General features: G+C 36.8%; 1 protein-coding gene across 5 annotated transcripts in view; it reads left to right on the top strand.

Annotated features, from left to right (window-relative positions):
- Positions 1-19976, top strand: part of PDE4D (phosphodiesterase 4D) — a 745734-nt gene that overhangs the window by 719024 nt on the left and 6734 nt on the right. For all 5 annotated transcript variants that reach the window (XM_045895259.3, XM_045895271.3, XM_054512125.2 and 2 more), the window contains 6 exons: positions 8482-8575; positions 9953-10125; positions 10717-10815; positions 11669-11833; positions 12840-12939; positions 19314-19468. In XM_045895259.3, the coding sequence (XP_045751215.1) occupies positions 8482-8575; positions 9953-10125; positions 10717-10815; positions 11669-11833; positions 12840-12939; positions 19314-19468 (786 nt within the window). The remainder of the gene's footprint in view (positions 1-8481; positions 8576-9952; positions 10126-10716; positions 10816-11668; positions 11834-12839; positions 12940-19313; positions 19469-19976) is intronic.

Here is a 19976-nt window from a genome sequence, read left to right as displayed (position 1 = left end):
CTAGTTATTTATTGCTATTAAACAAATCACTTCAAACTTAGTGGCTTAAAATGTCAACTTGCTATTTTTTTAATTGTTTCATGGGCTAACTGGGCTTGCTTAGACATTCTCACTTCAAGTCCCTCATGTGGCTTCAGTCATTTGGCAGCTGGGGCTGGAGTCATCTAAAGGCTCCCCTGTTGGGATGACTAAGATGGCCTCTTCACTGTCAGGTCTTGGCTCTGGGCTAGGATGGCTGGCATAGCTAGAGATTGTCCAGCCATACATCTGCTCTTCCTGTCTCTCTCTCCTTACCCCCACTCTCTTGGCAGCCTCTCTGTGATGTTAGCCTGGGCTTTCTCATAGCATGGCAATCTTAGAATAGTCAGACTTACTAACAGGGTGGCTCCGGAATCCTAATAGTGCCTTCAAGGCAAGCAAGGTGAAAGCTTCAAGACTTCTTCTGACAGCCTCCATTTCTTGTGACAGCACTACTTGTTGGTTGTACAAGCCAGCTCAGATTCAGTTAGGGCTGGATGGCTCATTAGTAGGCATCTTTGGAGACTAGCTACCATAATAACCCAATTTTACAGATGAGGAAACCAGAACACTAAAAGGTGAGATTATTTGTTAAAGAATATGCACCAAAGGATTTGAACTCAAGCCTCTGTACGTGGGACCTGGGTGAACTTGGGAAAATCACTTTCTCTCTCTCTCTCATGTGGAGATGAGATTAGAGGATTTGATATTGAAGATGCTTCCCATTTCTCACAGGCGTTTAGCCCTTGGATTTAGATGATGGGAGTGGGGATGAGAAGGAACAGTAAATGAAAAAGCATTTTATAAAAGACAAAACATGATAATAAAGTTGGTGAAGGAGGGAAGGTGATATAGATGGGGAATACATTAGGGTTATTCAAGGATCCAGTTAGATGATTTATATTAAACATCTAATGGTGGCTGACTCACATGAAATGCCTATTGAATGGTAACAAGGAGTCACAGATTTCAGTCTGTGATAGTGGGAGAAATATCAGCCCACTGACTGAAATGGGAGTAGTTATAGTAAGAACTACTTTAAATAGATAAATGGATCCATCGATTTTGAAAAAGTCTGTGATGAGTGGCAGGGCATTCGATGGGAGGGAACCTTAGTCATTTGGAAATACGGTGCTGCAGTTCATGTTAGAAGTAGTCATAAAAGAGTGTGACCCAGGACAGAGTCTTGTGGGTATCCCAAGTTAGAGGATGAATAGAAGAAGGCAAAGAAGGCATGGTCAGAGAAGTGGGGAGAAAGGCAGAGCAGTTGAGGATGCTGCAATTGAAGGAGAGTGGAGAGAGTACATTGTTGAACACTTGTGAGCAGTAAAGGAGAATGAAAGACTAGGAAAGAGGAGGACCTTTTTGTATTCTTCTGGAGGAAGTTTTAGTGGCCTTTTTGGGGGTTAGTTTTTTCTTTTGTAAGGGATTAAGAGGAATTTAGGAAATTAACACAATAGGTGTGAACTGCCCCTGAAGACTTTGCAAGCAAAGGACCATTACAGATTCAAAGAGGAAGAGTATTATATGGATGTTTCTGATGTGTGTACTATCTAAAACAGAGCAAAAGCAGTAAAACTGAAAAGTAACAATATTAGCAAGGCACAGAAGCACAAAGCAGTTAAATGCTTTGAGATGGAGATGAGGAAGAAAGGGACAGAATTTTATGTTAAAATAGAGTAAAAGCTAGACTTCCCTCATTTTTTTATCCACAAGTCTTGAGTATACAAGTTAAAGAATGACACGGCCCCAAACCAAAAAGAAAAGATTGTTTTTCTTTAAGAAATTTAGATTTCTTATTTAACTCTCCTTCAAAAGGCCTGATTACTCGAGCTTAATGCTATATTCCTCCAAGAGCCACTGTTAATACCTTTCTTAACTTCATGTGCAATCATAAAAATGTTCTCTTTTGGTCAAAATACAGATTTTAAAATCTGTACTCAGAACTCTGCATTCTTTAACCATACACAGTGCTTTAGCAATCAAAATTATTATAAATCGTACCCACCCTTAGATTTTTAAGGTTGTGGAGCTCAGCTACATGTAACAATAGAAACAAAAAGAGCTGAGAACAGTCACACACACAGGTGAGGAAATGTATCCTTCCCATTTGTCAATTCTGGATGTTGATTGTATTTTATAATCACACTATGCTTTTATGTTAGGCAGAGGGAAACCTTTGGCTATATCTGTGTCACCAGGGAAGCTCCTTGCTTTGGACTGGAGAGAGGGAGGCAGTTAAAATGCCTAATGGCCCTTTTCAAAGCAGCTTTTATTTTGAAGGAAGAGAAGTCAGAGAATAATAAAACTCATAGGAAGGACTCCAAAAAGACTGGCAATCCTTATTTAAGAATGAACTGTGAATTTTGAAGAGTTTTGTGGTCGTTTTTCATCATCTGCGAGCGGGAAACCCCATTCATCTTTTTACTCGGCAGCCTCAGCTGTAGGGATACCATTATTAAATGGCGATTACCAGAGGTGAGGAGGAAAACCTCCTCCCCAGAGGTTCGCCCCCGCCAACCAATCATGACACAGCCTGCTCTGAGTCCACACCCCCCCTCCCCACCCTGCTAGACCCAGTGATGGAGTGTGATTGGTGCATAGTTGGGCTTTTATGGGAGGGGTTTCTTGTCACTCTTCCTGGCTTCCCTGCAGTTCCTTATTTGGTAGCTTTTGACAGAACTAGTCTTTCTTGCAGCTAAGCATCTTGACATACATTATTCATTAAGCCCTGGAGCTCAGAAAGAAAAAGATGCAGACCCTTAGGTCGTTAGATATTTCTTTATCACATGAATTTTCTTTATTCAGAATAGTTGTAGAATTCTGTTCCATTCTGGAGTTTTACAAATGGCATGTGTTCAATGGAAAGACGGCTAGATGGGATCTAATGCAAGGCTTTCTTGTGTATACTTAATTACCAAAAATCTTTAAAAACCCACACTCTGGCTTGCGGATATTGTTAAAAGTATCAAGCTTTTGGGGTCTCTTTATATAATCAATCAAAAATGCCTGAAGCAAACTATTTACTGTCAGTGTCTTGGGGCTACATTAAGGTAAGATTTATTTAGCTCCTAATTGTTCTGATTACATAACTGATAGTTTTAATAAATTACAATGGAGTCAACCTTTGTAAGCAGTCTTTTATTTTTTCCTTAGATGTGAACTGCAGAGGAAATATGTGTTTTTAGTGGTCAAGATAAGGAGAAAATTTATAACTTTTATTAGTTGTAGTTTGCATTGTTAAAATAGCTTTTTAATGTGCAGTGGTTCTTTTTGTCATAGGGTATAGATTTGAGTTGTGCTTTTTAATATCAAGGTAATCAAACAAAATCATTGGAAATAAATTATTGGGCCCAATTACTTGCACTGATGTATGGGTTCCAGTTCATATGTAGCACCTTTTAAAGTTTATGAAAATTAATTTGTGACTCTAAAAATCTATATCACTTTAACCTGATGGGTATTTTTTTTCATCTTTGGATATAAAGCTCTAGATGACATTAAAAATTGACATTACTTGACTAAGTGATATATTATTAAAATGAAAACCTGATTATCTGTTTGTAAAACTGAAAGAAATATGTAAGTTCATCTGATACTGCTACTTTTGTTAATCCCAGGAAATGAAGTAATTCACTGAATTTACTAAGATTCTGTTCCGCTTGGCAAGCCTCTTGCATGCCTCCTGGTAATGCTAGCCTGGCAATCTGATCTCCGTAACAGAAACAGGAGGTAGAGAAACCTTCTTCAGTCCTAAATGAAGCATCACTTCAGAACTTGAAATCTATTCTTGAACATTTGAGCCATTCAAAAACATAATTTTTAAGAATCCTTTCCCATTACTTTAAGGGCTCGCAGACTGAAATATTTTTCATTTTCTTTGTAGAGGAAAATACCCTCTTTGCTGTGAGATTTTCTCACATTCTAAGAAAACTTATTTCAGTTTTAGTTGTCCAAGGAGTCATGATTCCCCACTTTGTTTTAAGTTAATGGATGGCCCAAATCTTTTTAATTGTTTTTGAAATATACAGACTTCCATTATTTGAATTTTGTTAGCCATTTTTTGCTTAAAAAAATTTTTTTAGTACAGAAAAGTATAGTAAGTAATAAAGGAAAATCCCATAATCTCCCTAGAATTCATCTCTTAGCTTTTAGACCGCTCACTTTTTATATGTTTTTGAAGGGCTTCATATTTGTATTATGATTATGAATAATACTTCCAAGAATCTAAATAAGGAATTGTAGAGCTTTTATTTTTGAGGAAAATTGTTGCTGGCCAGCCTTGTTTATGTCTTAATAGTATACTGCTAAAAACACCTAAGAAGGACAAATATAAATATATTTAGTGTTTTGCATTTTGACAGATTTATTTTTATACAGCCAATGCAGTATTTATTTTAGCTTTTAATGCTGATATCTACCAAACTTGTAATATATCACAATGCAGCATATTCAAATGATTTTTAGCAGAATATTGGCTGGGGTCAGGGGTGGGGCAGGGTAAGGATTTTCTTAATGTTTGACCTTTACCACCTTCTTAATTATATACTAGGAGAATATAAAATGTACCCAGGACATTGGCGTACAGGGATTGTATTTAAGAATACTCTAACTTTATTTTATTATTAAATTTTGCTTCCTCAACAGTCTTAAATGTAGAACATAAATTGGAAAATGGGAGTTTAAAAAGCAAAATACAGAATTTATTTCAACTGCATTTTCACTTTTCTTTATGCTTTACATGCTGCATGCAGACATTCTGATGCATGATGAGAACAAAGGATTTGAAAGCACTCACTTAAATCTTCCTCTTTTTTTCATTGTTGGAACAGTAATTCCATCTATTATTTCATACTGTTTAGACCAAAAGCAATCAGAATAACTCATCAACAGAAAATATTTAGAGGTCACTTTTTAAAATATCTAAATTATCTATAAATTGAGGACTGTAGCAATGTTCTAGGAAAAACACATTTTATTACCTTTTCTAATCATTTTCCTCTCAGGATAATTTTTTGTAGTTATCCTAATAAATGGTATGTAGTCATCTTAAATGAGAGAAATTCCACTTACATTTTAAAATGATTGTTGAATTGTTTCATGTCTTGTTCTTTAGTACAGCCAGCTCTATACTCCAAAATCGTACTGTAAGACAAGTTGAGAAAGCCCTGATGGTAATCTTTGTGGTTATTAATTTAGTTTCCCTGAAAGTTTTATATCAACAGCAAAAAAGGGAAGCAATTTTAACTCCTTTTAGAAAATGCTCTTATGTTATAACTTAATTGACTCTGAAAATTGTCTTTAAGAAATCTCCCACAGCCTTTCCCTTGGGAAGAAAGAGGACTGCTGAAAATACTGTCTCTTCTAATCATGTTAAGAGGAAATGTTGCCTTCCTTAGAGCACCTGACAAACCTTAACCTTGGCAGGGATATAGGTGTGCGCTGAAGGGTTTCTCTGCCCCACACTTCTGGGTTTTGAACAGCATAAGCATAGCCTGGGAATAGATGTATATGCGCAGAAACAGTCAGTGCATATGCAACCTGTAATTTATCAGTCTGTAGAATAGATTTCCTTGCACTGGCTTTTTTTGCCTTAGTTATCTCTATTGACTGGCTATTTCGAGGGATTATATAAACGAACTGCCAGGAAAATTACAATTCATTATTTATATTATTCCAGAGAATCCAGTAATTTGTGTTGCGTATCTGCAGGTACCATGTAATTTTTTCTGCTGAGCATATGGCAACATATTCCTCATACTAGGTTGCTTCCAATTTAGAAGGTAGTTTTATGGAAAAACTGGGTCCCTATCTAACTTTTCCAGTTGCACCCTCCCCTACCCCCTAGCTTACATCATTTTTTAGTTACATGGAGAGAAATGCATGGAGGGCAGGTGGACAGCAGCTGCTGTATAGACTGAAGAAGGGCTAGGAGTGGCTGAAAGCCCTGCCTAGCATGCCCACCCCTCCCCAAAACACACTTTGTCATGAGCAGGCTGTTCTTACTGGCAACTTGTAATTCATAGCACATTTACAGGTCAAAGAGATATTCACTCAGTATATGTTTTAAATGTTTAGCAGAGTCTCTTTTGATTTTGTTTTGCCTAAAGAATAGATTTTTCCAAGAGTAAACTTCATTTGTTAAGCAAGGATTTACTTACCTTTGGGCTTTGCTCATTGTATTTTTTGTTATATTTTTGAAGCATGGTTATCATCTCCTATGTGAATAATATCCTAAATTACTTTTTAGAATGGGTAGGGGAGCTAGATGTTTATATATGTATTTTTTTGTGGGCATAACTAGTCAGATCTTCCATCTGTTTGTCCTGCAATGATAAAAATCAGCTATCACTATAAAAGGCCCAGGGAACTGGGAGATAGAAGGAACTCAGTGTTAAGCACCTGCTATGTGCCAGGCAGAAAACAAGATACTTTCTATTAGCTCATTTAATTAGTTAATAGCTTATAACTTAACTCAATATAACTTTATGAAAAATGGACAGAAAATGTTTTGAATACTATTACAAATGTCTTCATGAATATTCTTAGGAGGCCCAGATTTTTCACAGCAGATCATAATGTATAATGCTGAGTGGAAACAAGCAGCAGCCTATGTTTTGTATACTGCATGATGCCAATTTAAAATACGTACAAGTAAATGTTGGGAAAAAAGACATAGATGGAAATATAGGTAATTATCTGTGGTTATCTCTGAACAATGGGGATATACACGATTTCTAATTTTTCTATATAGCTTTTTAGATTTTCTCTATCATGTGTGCACTTTATAATCAGAGAAAAGTTAATTGAAAAAAATACATGAACCAAAAAAAATGAACTTTATGTTCCTGAGTTCAAGAATAAACTCCCTAGACCTATAAATTAACAACCAGAAAAATTAATACTGGTTATGGCCAGTTCTTCAGTTTTGGCTACAAGAGAATGCTAATACACATTTCTCACACCCAGCAATTTGTTGAAATGTTTTTATTGATCTCCCTCAGTACTTTTGTGATAAATTCCTGTACCTAATCTAAATGGTCAATAAGATTGCCTTTAGAAGTGATTTGCCAAATCATCTTGAATGAGGACACCTTGGTATGAATTATCCAGAGAAGCAAGATTTTTTCTGAAAATTCTAATAAACTAAATACTGAGTTAGAATTACATTTCAAACATTACTAAATGGTAAATTCACTACTCTCTTTTCCCCAGACTCAAATGAGAATTTATGGTGAAATATCAAATTCTAAAGGCTACTGAACATTAGAGTAAAATGTGTTTGACCTTTTTGATCAAGTATCTAATAGTAATCTATGTAATAGAAAAATTATTGTTTCTGTATATTAAGAGAAATATTAAAGCATACTTAAGTTAAAAGGCCATCTGGGCTATTTTGGGAATCAAAAGAAAACATAGTAACAAACAGCTGATAGATGGAAAAGCATAAAGTCCTGGAGAATCTTGGATTTGGGTAATGCCATGTGATGGTTATAAGTTAATTCCATTTTTTTTTTAAGATTTTATTTATTTTTTGACAGAGAGAGACAGTGAGAGAAGGAACACAAGCAGGGGGAGTGGGAGAGGGAGAAGCAGGCTTCCTGCTGAGCAGGGAGCCTATCTCAGGACCCTGGGATCATGACCTGAGCCGAAGGCAGACGCTTAATGATTGAGCCACCCAGGCGCCCCAATTCCATTGTTTCTTAGGATAAAATAGGCACCATGGCATCAGTAAAATAAATTGTGAAGTAAGGAAGTTGAGTGTTGAAAATTGATCTATTTTGTATTTATATGGCTTTAGAGAAATGGCTTGGTAAATCCCACAGATGCTGAGAATCAAAAAATCTTATACCTTCTACGTGGAAAAACTTTAAAAGGAAAGAGTATATAGTATCTGTTCAAATATTTTACTTCTCTATAGTTCTGAAAGAATACTCAAATCTATTCACTTTTGCTTTGGGGTAAAAGACAACATTTCAACCTCTAACCAGTATACATATTAGTTTCTGCAAATGACAAATTAATTGATAAATCGTGTTCTATTATGTGGCAGCACATATGTGTGCCAATAAATTAGGATTTTTCCTTCTCTAAATACTAATAATGCACCTTAATTTTTTATTCCTTTTTCCCCCTTAATTAATGTCCTTGAGTATCTAAATCTGTGCTGCATGTGGCTATTTAAATTTAAATTAAAATGAAATAAAATTCAAAATTCAGCTCGTTTTCACTAGCCATATTTCAAGTGCTTGAGAGCCACATGTGACTAGTGGCAACACTAATGGACAGCTCAGATTCTAGAACTTTCCAACATTATAGAAAGTTCTATTGGATTTCACTGATCTAAACTGTCAGGACAATTTAAAAATTCTTGGGCATGTTTTCTCTAGCTTACAGTATGCTCATGTTACCTCAATTACATTTTCCTCTTATGTTACTTCATTTTGTTTTTCTGTTTTTCAGTTTAAAAGGATGCTTAATCGGGAGCTCACCCATCTCTCTGAAATGAGTCGGTCTGGAAATCAAGTGTCAGAGTATATATCAAACACATTCTTAGGTGAGAATAATAATTTAAATGCAATTTTAAAGTTTTCTTTTGAGTTGTTTGTTTTTGGAGGTGGATTGGGGCACCAACTCATTTTGGAAACCAAACGAGTATTAGGATTCCATTTGTTTTCATTCATCCTATTAATAATTTGAGTATCTAAACCTCTAAGCTTTGGAATCTAAGATGACAAAATACATTTTTTTATCTTTTAGTTTTATTCAGGACTTCAGGGATTCTATGGATTCAAGTTGTAGGTTGCCAGTTTTTCCAAAGCACTAAACCATAAAATGTGTTTTACAGAGAGATCTATGCATGCATTCAACAAATGCTTGTTAAATTCCAGACATTGCTGGGCATTTGTTAATGATAAATTAGAAATGGTCCCTGCCATAATGAGTTATAGTCTAATGAACACCAAGCCTGGTAGACTGATGAGGCAGATATAATACAACTAAAGAAGAGCTTGCTGATAATAATAGCTGACAGGGTGGTATACTGGGACACCACCCCACCCCCCATCCACGGGAAGAAAATTCATTTAGTGAAAGTCAATAATGTGAACATATCCTTGATTTGAATTTATTTTCAAAATTGCTGTAATCTCTTAATTAGCACTCTCACTAAAGAAACATTTATTGAACACACGCTATGTGCAAGGATGAGTTAGAGGAGCTCACTGCCTTGAAATAGTTGATGAAAACACTGAGGCATCTAATGTCTTTTATTTGAAAACAACGAATCTGACAGTTACTTATCAGATGATACTGGAAATTTCCTGTGCTCCCCTTGTTACATCATAACCATTATTTCACTATAGCACAGAAAATATAAAATAGCAGAAACAATGTAAGTCATTCAAATATACTGTTTGTATTCTTACATTATGACCCATTTCAGTAAGCCTTTAGGTTCACCCAGTGCTGTTTTTATATTTGTGTATGAAGTTCCTTCCTTTTCAAAATAGGTATTAAAACTGGAATCCTTAGGTGGCAAGAGCAGTTTCCAAGCCACTAAGTGAATTTCAAACAAGGACAGAGTTGATGAATGGTGGAAATAACCAATACGTTTTGCTTTTTCCAAGTCTATCATAAGTCTTGCAAAAAAATTTTATTACAGCATTCCATCCAAGTAGTAACCACTGAATACATTTGATGTTAATTATTTTGCAGTGGGATTTATTTGTTCAATTTTGTGTTGGAGGGTATCATAGTAGGCCCATATCAAATTGTAAATACTCAACTTCTCTAAAAGAAGTGTTTCTTAGAAACATATTCTGGAACATATCATGATTAATTAAAACCTGTCCAACTATGGACGTTATGATTAAAAAATAACAACTCAGGTAGACTTCACAGTAAATGTAGAACCTTTTCTAAATTTCTTCAGATAAGCAACATGAAGTGGAAATTCCTTCTCCAACTCAGAAGGAAAAGGAGAAAAAGAAAAGACCAATGTCTCAGATCAGTGGGGTCAAGAAGTTGATGCACAGCTCCAGTTTGACGAATTCAAGCATCCCAAGATTTGGGGTTAAAACTGAACAAGAGGATGTCCTTGCCAAGGTAAGATGATTTTAAGGATCATGATTATAATATGTTGGGATGCCTTTTAATGAGTTTTGATTCTTTCTCTTTTAAGTAGAAGGACTAATTCATTAATTTGTGGGGTCCTTTTTTTTTGAAAGGTGGCAAAGTACTTTATAAAGCTCTTTACAAATTATTTGGGTGTTATTAATATGTGGACTTAGGTGGTTTGGTGTATGTGTTTGTTGCTTTTTTACATCTCCATTTGCTTGTTTTACCTTCAAGAGTTAGAAATATTTGATATCTTTTGGGTTTCAGAAGAATAGTTAAGGTTTTATGAATAGATTTTATCTATTGAAGAAATGCTTTGAAATTGATAGTCAAAGTATATAACTACATTGTATTGTCGAAGGCGTTAGGTTAAAGCATACTATTCAGTTTTCAGTACATTTAAGTGGGTTTACCTAGAAGTTTGCCTGTATTTATGGGGTGCGTCCATTACATTTAAAATGAATCTTTTTTTTTTTAAACCTAACACTCTTTTTATTAAGGTAACATTTAAATGAATGTGTTAATTGATTTATATTCTACTTCTGCTTCCTAATTTTTTCAATCTTTCTGTAACCCCAGGAACTAGAAGATGTGAATAAATGGGGTCTTCATGTTTTCAGAATAGCAGAGCTGTCTGGTAACCGGCCTTTGACTGTTATCATGCATACTATTTTTCAGGTAATGTGGTTAAGTTCTATCACCTTTCCTTTATTGGGTGACATAATGTCTAGTCTGTGAAATGTGCTTGTGTTTTATCTTCTTTACTATTCACTCTCTTTTGCTTATTTTGATGCTTTTTTTCTCATTTGCCCCTTTACCAAGGGACAAATGATAACAAAGTATGGAGTATGGGTCAAAGACAACTAAACCAATTTTGTTATTTTTTCCATTCCAAGAAGTCATGTGGGAAAATTAAAGCAATTCATTAAAACAAGAGTTTAAAAATTATCTACATGACCTGATTTGCATAGAGTAGAGTACTAACTAAAAAAAGAATAAGCCCCTTGCTGACTAACCTTAGAATATAATTTCTTCAATTGCTCTTTCTTGTACTGCTCTCTTCACCATGTCAGTTTCCCATTCTGTTGAGCTTTTGCCCCAGCTCAGGATTAGAATATAAATGAGGAGTTGAGGCTGTAGACAACATGGGACTAGCATGGCATGTTCCAACCCTAGAGAAAATGTTGAGTTCCAACTGGTGTGATCCATTAGCTAAGTCAGCGGTACTGGGCTGAAGCTGCCTTCATGATTATCAGACACAGACACTTTGACAGTTGGCAGCTTATTCCCGACACCATACCTCTTGAGGAAAGCACGTGAGGCCCCAGAAGGACAGCCCTACCCTGGCTTTGTCCCCAGAGCCCCTGGATATTCTCAAAGGGTTCCATTTTCCTCACTAGACACTGCAAGAATGCTATTTCTGTTTCTGGGTTATCCATAGGTGACACTGGTGTGATTTTTCTGTTAACACACTCTATGGAAAATATTTTTATGTGAAAACAAAATGTTAAGAGGATTTCCTTTCCTACAGGAACGGGATTTATTAAAAACATTTAAAATTCCAGTAGACACTTTAATTACATACCTTATGACCCTGGAAGACCATTATCATGCTGACGTGGCCTACCACAACAATATTCATGCTGCAGATGTAGTCCAGTCAACACATGTGCTGTTATCTACACCTGCTTTGGAGGTAAATCTGGTTTCTAAAACTTTGAGACCACTAACCCGCTACTCATAAACATCTCTTAAACTTCTATACTGAACGGTGTATGGGGCAGAAAATTAATGGCTTCATGGGAAGTATGTTGAGTTATAGGGAAAAAATGTTGTGATTAATAAACAGTTCAGTCTTTGATGAATTTTGCCTGTGAAAGTTGATCAAAGATTTAGGGATTCATCTGTTCATGATACTGCTTCTTTGAAATGACCTAGTGGACATTCCATAAGGTACATCTGGCTTATTCAGTTTCACTTAGTTTTTTTGGAATTTAGCCTGATGCCTTTTACATTTATAATTCAACAGATGATATTTATAAAATAGAGACAATGCTTTGATATTTTTCATGGAATTTTTCAGAAAGAAACACATCTTTAAGCCTACCAGATGTTAAGAAGTTGTTCCATTAAATGTTTATTAAGACAATTTGATTTCCTTAATCATTTAGGGGAAAGATTCTCTTTTGCTGATATATTTTATAGTTCAGATTGTTTTCATCATAAAATTGTGTTAATACCTCATCATCTGAGTAAATGGTTCTCTACTGGGGATGGTTCCTCCCTATTCCTCCTGCCCTGACCCCCCCCCCCCAGGGACATTTGACAATATGTGGAGACCTTGTTGTCTGTCACAACTTGGAGATAGATGCTTCTGACATCTCATGCTTCAGGCCAGGGATCCTGATACTACAGAGCACAGGATAGCCTCCCACAACAGAATAATCTGGCCCCAATTGTCAGTTCTGCTGAGATTGAGAGTCCCTGTTTGAATGAAAGAAAATAATTGCTCATGTCATTAATTTTATGTACATTTTCAGGACATCCTTAAACATCTTGAATACTTTTAAAATAATCTATTAAATATTTTGAAGCTTCATTCTGTTTTCCAGCAAATTCTAGGAAGTAATTTCGCATTTGTATATATCTTCCATTATATTATTACAGAATAATAATGTTATCTGTCTTGTCTGATTTTATAGGCTGTGTTTACAGATTTGGAGATTCTTGCAGCAATTTTTGCTAGTGCAATACATGATGTAGATCATCCCGGTGTGTCAAATCAGTTTCTGATCAATACAAGTGAGTGGTTTGTTTTTGCAGAAAAAATTTTTCCTTTGTATGTTTTAGAATGACTGAGCTTGTTTATAAACTTGGGATGTTTCCAGGGCCATAATGTTCTTTTGGGATGTGTAAATGTGCATTTTATTGATAGTGTGTATTAATGTAACCTAGCTCTGAAAATTATCATTCTATCCCATGAGGCTTATGTTGTTTGAAAAACATGCATTCCAGTACTTCTCTAGAAATAATATGTTAGTAGACAAGGGTAATCAAAAGTGAAAGTTTGCAGAAAGATTTAGATAGTTATATTGTCCCTAAAGTTTGAAGTAAAAACAGGAAAAATTAGACCTTCCTCACTTTATTTAGGTTGTCATTTCATCCTCTTCAGAGGCTGTGATTACTCTTTCCTCATACACCACCATGCCCAGCTCTGTTCTTTCCTTTTTACATCTTCTGTTGAGGGCAGTAAGAACATCTCTTTGACTTTTTATCTCTTTTGATTTCTCTTTTATTTAAATATTTTTAACCATTAAATTTTTTCTCGAACCCATGACATTTCATCAAATAAGAAGTCAGCCCTTGGGACGCCTGGGTGGCTCAGTCGGTTATGCGTCTGCCTTCAGCTCAGGTCATGATTGCAGGGTCCTGAGATTGAGCTCCAGGCTCCCTGCTCAGTGAGGAGTCAGCTTCTCTCTCACCCCCCAGACCCCCAGCCTCTGCTCATGCACATGCTTGCCTGCTCTCTCTCTCTCTCCCTCTCTCTCTCTCTCAAATAAATAAATAAAATCTTTATTTAAAAAAAAAAGGCATCACTGAATTTGGACATATGAGGAGTGATAGAGACTGTTTAATATGGGGCATCTCTGACACACGGCTTCATAGAAAACCTCTGTAGGGAATGTTTAGGCAATATTTGAGCTATGCCTTTGCAAAGAGGTTTCAGTTTTACAAAATTTCTATTCTTTTGATACTTGAAGTTAATTGGTAAATGATTTAAATGTAGTAGTATTTAATTTCCTCCCACCGTGCTATATCAGTGTTATAAATTCACATTTATATACAAAAAAAATGCAAAGTTGTTAGAGAATTTCTTACATCTATTAAAAATCTGCCCCTTTTTTGCTGTGAGATTGTGGATTAACAGCCTTCTTGTGACTACAGAAGTCGAACTCTGTGGCGTCTTTTCATTCCCCTTTTATTCCCTATACTTTGCTGTAGCCAGATTTAAAGAGGCAATTTAAATGTAGCCTCATTTTGAGAGATTTAACTCAGATCTTTAAGATTATTTACGTCTATTTTTTATATCTCAATTGCCTCTAGACTACTCTATAACAAAATGCACCTCTGTGACTCATTTTATACATAGGAGGGTTGGGAAGGTCATGAATTTCCTGAGAGGTGTGGTTACTCAAGTACATTTTAGAAGTTTGGTTTATGAACTTCCTAACCCAGGATTGGAGAGGCTAAATCTCATGTTCCAGCTATCTTATGAGAACCTATACTGGGCCTCTTTCAAGAGTCATCAAGGCATTACTAAATATTAACACATAGCTATTCATACACATCAGATGCAACTATATGAGTTTACAGTATCAGTGCTTAAGGTTGAGTTTACAGTATCAAGTGCTTAAGCTTCTCCTTCTGTGAAGGGCAGAGAGGTAATATAGTACAGTGTGCTGTACGCTGGTCCTTTTCCTTAGCCTGACCCGATTTTTTATTTTGATTCTTATGCATGCATATCAAGATTTTACAAAGACATAAAAATTTTGTTTTAATGTCAGCCTTTAAAAAGAGATATGCGTTTTTTTCTTTAAATTAACACCCAAAATAAAGACTGGTGTGTTATCTTTGTATTCTACTCCCTACGGTACTTTTGTTCTCTTATTGTAGCATTACAATTAAGAGATTAGAGAACAGATTAAAACAGTGGAAAATAAAGTCACTGTTTCCAAGTACTCTGATAATGTTTTTAAGAAAAATGAGAACTGGCTCTGGTATTCTCTCTTGTAGACCCCCTAAGGTCAAATGGGCTTAGGCTGGCACTGGAGAACTCTGGCAGGCATTAGGGTACCCATGGAGTGTGAAATTTAAGTAGCAAGGCGTCAGTCCATAGATGAGTCTGATGCCCTCCAAAGTTTGAGACCCTCTGAGATAGATGATGAACAGATTTAGGGGTCACTAATACATACAGTAACAGTGGCCTCTTTAAGGTCATTTTGCTGATGACCTGCCTGAGGTGGAAGGGTAACTGATCCTACTTCTGGAAATACTTTGTTATTCAGTGATCGTGGGATGATCTCCTTTCTCCGAGACCTCAGCAACACTGGGAGGTTAACAGTTCCCAAAGCAGCTTTGGATCCCTAATGTTTTCTCCAGGGTGGGGTGTGAGGAGGCTGTGTTATTCCTGCAAGGATGAATCAGCATCATCAGCTGGTACATGAAAGTATCCCAGGGTGGATCAGGGCCCCAGATCGTTATGAGAATTCAAGGCCTTAGTTAGCTTTTGACTAGGGGTCATGCCAGCAAGCATTTTATTTCAGGACGCAGGAGAGGTTAATAAGTAACCAGTAACACAAGTAAGTTTGAACTTCATCGCATTCTATAAAGGAGTCTCTCTCATAACTTGTAAACTTGTAATAAATAGCTTTGTTGAAATACTCTATCAAAATTATGTGATTATTTTTAGTTTGCCGCAGCCCCCCCCTTTTTTTAATATATAGACATTAAGTGCATGTTTTCTGGGTTTTTTTCATGGATTGATTGAGCCTCAGTGGTTCAGACTAGCACTCTCACCTTGGAGCTGGTGCTGCCAACTTGTCCAAAGCCAAGGGTTGAATCTGTTTCTTATAATAGAGAAGTCTAAAGACTTGTAATCATCACATTTACATACCCATAGTTGGGAGGTCACTTGTCCTATTTTAAGGAGGCTCCAGAGGCACAGTGAGGTGGCATGACCACCTCTGGTAGAAGGGCTCTGGAGCTCACCAGGCTGCTTCCCAGTCCAGGTCCTCCTCTGCTTCTTGGTGGGACAACAATTCCCATGCTTTGTTTCACTTGTAGGCTCCAAATGATTTGATACTAATGATACGTACACTCTTGGTAAACATGCCAGGGGTTTTGAGACACAGAGACATCATTTCTACTGCAGAGTTGGTTAAGTTTTGTAAGTGATTTGGGGGAATGGGGGAATCCGAGTAGGATTTTAAGAAGTTGAAATTCCAGGGTAGGGAGCTGCGTCAGTCTTTTTCAAGGACAGTACATGTAAATAAACCCATAAAATGTAAATGGAATCATAAAGTTTTGAATAGAACATGCTGGAGAGTATTTGTCATAACAAAAGCATTTGACTTCACAGCATTATTTTCTGAAACAATAAAGTACCGTCAAAAGTACAGACTATATATAGTATTACATTTTACTTGGAAAACAAGTAATTTTTGTTTATAGCAAGGATGCCTAAATTTTAGGGAAAAAGATTTACTCACATTGGTCATGTGTTCAAAGCATATGGCTTTGATTTCCAAGAGCAGAGACATTTCACTATATTAAAGTGGAGCTGTATTTAGCTACCAGTATACACGCTGTTTTATTTCTCTAGTCTCATTTTAAAATAAGCTTTCCATAGCTGTATCTGTGGATTATATATAGAATGTTATTTTTCTGCATAAATCTAACACTTTCATAATAAGGATAAATTCATTTTTATCAAATGTGATTATATAAAATACTACAGAGATTGATATTTTATTCAACAAAAAAATACTGAGAGCCTACTCTGTGCCAAACAACGTTCTAGGCATTAGGAATATATGGGTGAATGAGGTAATGGCCTGGCTTTGAAGAGCTTGCATTCCACTGGAAGAGAATAAACTGTAACACGTGAATATCAGATGGGACTAGTCCCATGGAGAAAAATAAGGCAGGTTACGGGCATAGGGCGTTAATGAATTGAGGGAGTGAGCCAGTTTTAATCCTTTGTCCTTGGCAACTAGATCTTAAAACTACCACTTCCCTTCCCTATTTCAAGGAGAAATATTTTGTTCAGAAGTGCTGGAGAAACCAGACAACCATGCACATTACATGAATGACTTTTCATTTTATATAGGGTCTTAAGTCTCTAAGTGGGTTGGGAGGTCTTTGGAAGAGATTGTTAAGACTTGAACAGAGATAATGACAAGTCAGGTGGAATGTGATCAGGGCCAAATCAGTGGTACAAATTATAAAGGACTTTATAGCAAAAAGTGAGCAGTTCTGCCTGTGGTAATCAGGACGGGCTTCATGCAAGAGGTAACTTGTACTGGGCCTTGAGGATGAATGGGTTTCAACAGAAATGTTCTATCAACTATTTTCTCACCCACCCCCCCCCACCACCACCACCTTCCTGTACCTTAGAGCAAAGTATGAAGGCAACTTTCTGGTGATTCCCGAACCTTCAAGGACTCTATATAGAAGTGCTGCAGTAGTGTCTTTGGAGAAAAACTTCTCAGGAGATGCATAATCTTACCTCCTTTAGATGTGTCCACGTGCCTTCAGCCCTAAAGAGTAGAAAGTTAAATGACTACCCTGAGATTCAGTTGCTTAAATGCTGCCACACGTTCATTTAAAAATCAGTGGTCTTCACCACCTTCTTGTTAACAGCCCCAAAACTGGAGAGGCAGGGGAGACCCACTTGTAAGGAATCTTTTCATCACCTTTCTGGCCAGTCTGGATTCTTAGTAAATGTCAGGAGCCAACAGCTTTCCAAGGCAGGCTTTGTCAGGACTCTTGGACTGCCCTCTGTGTGCAAGGCCATCTTTACATTGATTAGAATTGAGACTCGTTGTTAGAGCATCCATACCACAGATCACCCTCTTCCTTAAAGTAACAATCCTCACCTTGTTCTTCTGTAGGCTCCACAGCCTTATTTTCTTTCTTTTTTCTTCATGAGGTATATAAACCTGTCTGGGTTTTTGTAAGCCTGAGTCAGGTTGGTGCATTAATGCCTCTTATCTATATGCATATTTATTCCCTTACAAGAACCCTAAAAGTTGAATTGGGCATTATTTGTCCAGTCAGAAAACATTTGCCTTCTTTCCAATATATATCTATTTAATAGGATTCTACTGTAGAAACAAAAATACCAGGGGCTAAGATCCTATATAGTGTTAATTTTTTTATTTCTATGTTTAACATCTATAGATAAATGTTCACAGTTAGAAGCTTTCAGAGACCATTTGAAAGTCAGACCTGACCAGATACTATCTGAATGAATGAGTGAACACTATTGTTTTATCCCCCCAAAAGAGACCGTACATACCTGCTCCTTGGTACTCTAAACATCTCCGTTCCTGTAGTTTGAGAGCAAAAATTTAGATGTGTAAATTCCTATTTCTATAGTCCTGGTAAATTCATAGGATTTCACAATAGAAATATGTCTTGAACCTCTCTTTTCCTTCCTGGTTCCTTTAAAATAGTCATTGAGTAGCATTGGGTATTTGTTTCTTAGAAATGAATATATATTTCCCAGGCATTAGTCAGGAAAAAAGATCAAATACATGTGCTTTTGGTCTTTACAGTGACCTAAGTGGAAACAGAATAAAGCACCAATTTTTTTTAATGACTACCTTATGGGGTTGGTCTACTATTTACAGGAACCAGGAAAGGAGCAGGATCTTACTGCCTAAAATACAAAGGTCCAGGGCAGTCATAAGGGAGCAGCAAAATCTTCACCGTGGAGTTATGTAGGCAGCTGAACACCTGTCTCTGTGAAGTCATGAGCATGCAGGTGGGAAGGGCTATATATCTGTATGTAGCGACGGCCATGGTACTCGGGAAAAAACATGGAAAAAATGAGTAACACTTCGACTTCCAAAGCTGTGCTATGGAAAAAAATGAGTAAGAGCAGATGAACAAATCTAATATTGTTCATTTGTTCCAGACTGTTCTTGAGTATAATCCTAAATCACAGGATCCTTACACTCTATGAAATGTTGGGAAGGTGGTCCACAGTTAGCAGGAATGTGCACCTTATGCTGTTGAAATGTTACAGCTGTTAGAAATGATGCCATGTTCTGCTGCCCATGGAGCTGCCTGTGGCACATCTGGAGGGGAGGTTCAAGAACATTCCGCCCAACTCTTCTTCCACTTTAGAAAAGCGGCAGCTGAGGACCGTAGACTGAAATGACTGGTCGCATGTCAGTAGCATTAGAATTCACCCCCAAGATTCCAGTGCTCCTTTCCACGGTTACACTAACTAGTGTTTTCTCTCCTGGGTGGTGTCATGTCATGGTAAGGCTAACGGGATGTTGAGGGGAAATTGTTTCTTAAACCCAAACTGTCTCAGAATATGAAGACCAAGATAAACTCAGAAAAAGTGGCTTTGCTTATCTTCTATCTCCTTTCTATCTTTCAAGACTCCGAACTTGCCTTGATGTACAATGATTCTTCTGTCTTGGAGAACCATCATTTGGCTGTGGGCTTTAAGTTGCTTCAGGAAGAAAACTGTGATATTTTCCAGAATTTGACCAAAAAGCAAAGACAATCATTAAGGAAGATGGTCATTGACATTGTAAGTAGCTGATAAAAGCAAAAAAGAAAGTTGTAATACAAGTGGTTTTTTTAAAAGAGCAAGAATGAGATGAGTATCCGGTAAATGGAACCCTGTGTTTCAAAACTTCACGCTCCCCCTTACGTTCAAGAAGCCGCCTATGCTGTGCAATGAGGTTCTCCAGTAGGTTTTCTCCTTCCAGCGGTTTGGAGTTCAGAATAGTGACAGCTTGTCGTCATCATTCTAGTTTTATTTTTGAACTTCTCCAGTCTGGTGGCAGGCAGGGAAAATGAGTAACAAAATCAGTTAGTTCAAATGGATTTTCTCCACTTGTGAAATGGAAAATAAATTTATGTCGGTAGACGGTGCTGTTTACAGACATCCATGACTTCTCTTTATGCATATTATTCACGGTAATTACAAGACACAGGAAAGCCTCTGGTTATCAGAAACTTACTGTGTTAAGCTTTGTACCTACAAAGGTAGGAATTATCTGTCTTGGGACAGCAGAAAATTAACCATTTTCTGA

Source organism: Mirounga angustirostris, unplaced genomic scaffold (assembly GCF_029215605.1).
Source record: "Mirounga angustirostris isolate CCGP_5_RB_7025 unplaced genomic scaffold, mMirAng1.0.hap1 SCAF_7, whole genome shotgun sequence".
Taxonomy (NCBI): Eukaryota; Metazoa; Chordata; class Mammalia; order Carnivora; family Phocidae; genus Mirounga; species Mirounga angustirostris.
Note: the sequence above shows the minus strand (reverse complement) of the source record. Positions and strands in the feature narration are given on the sequence as shown.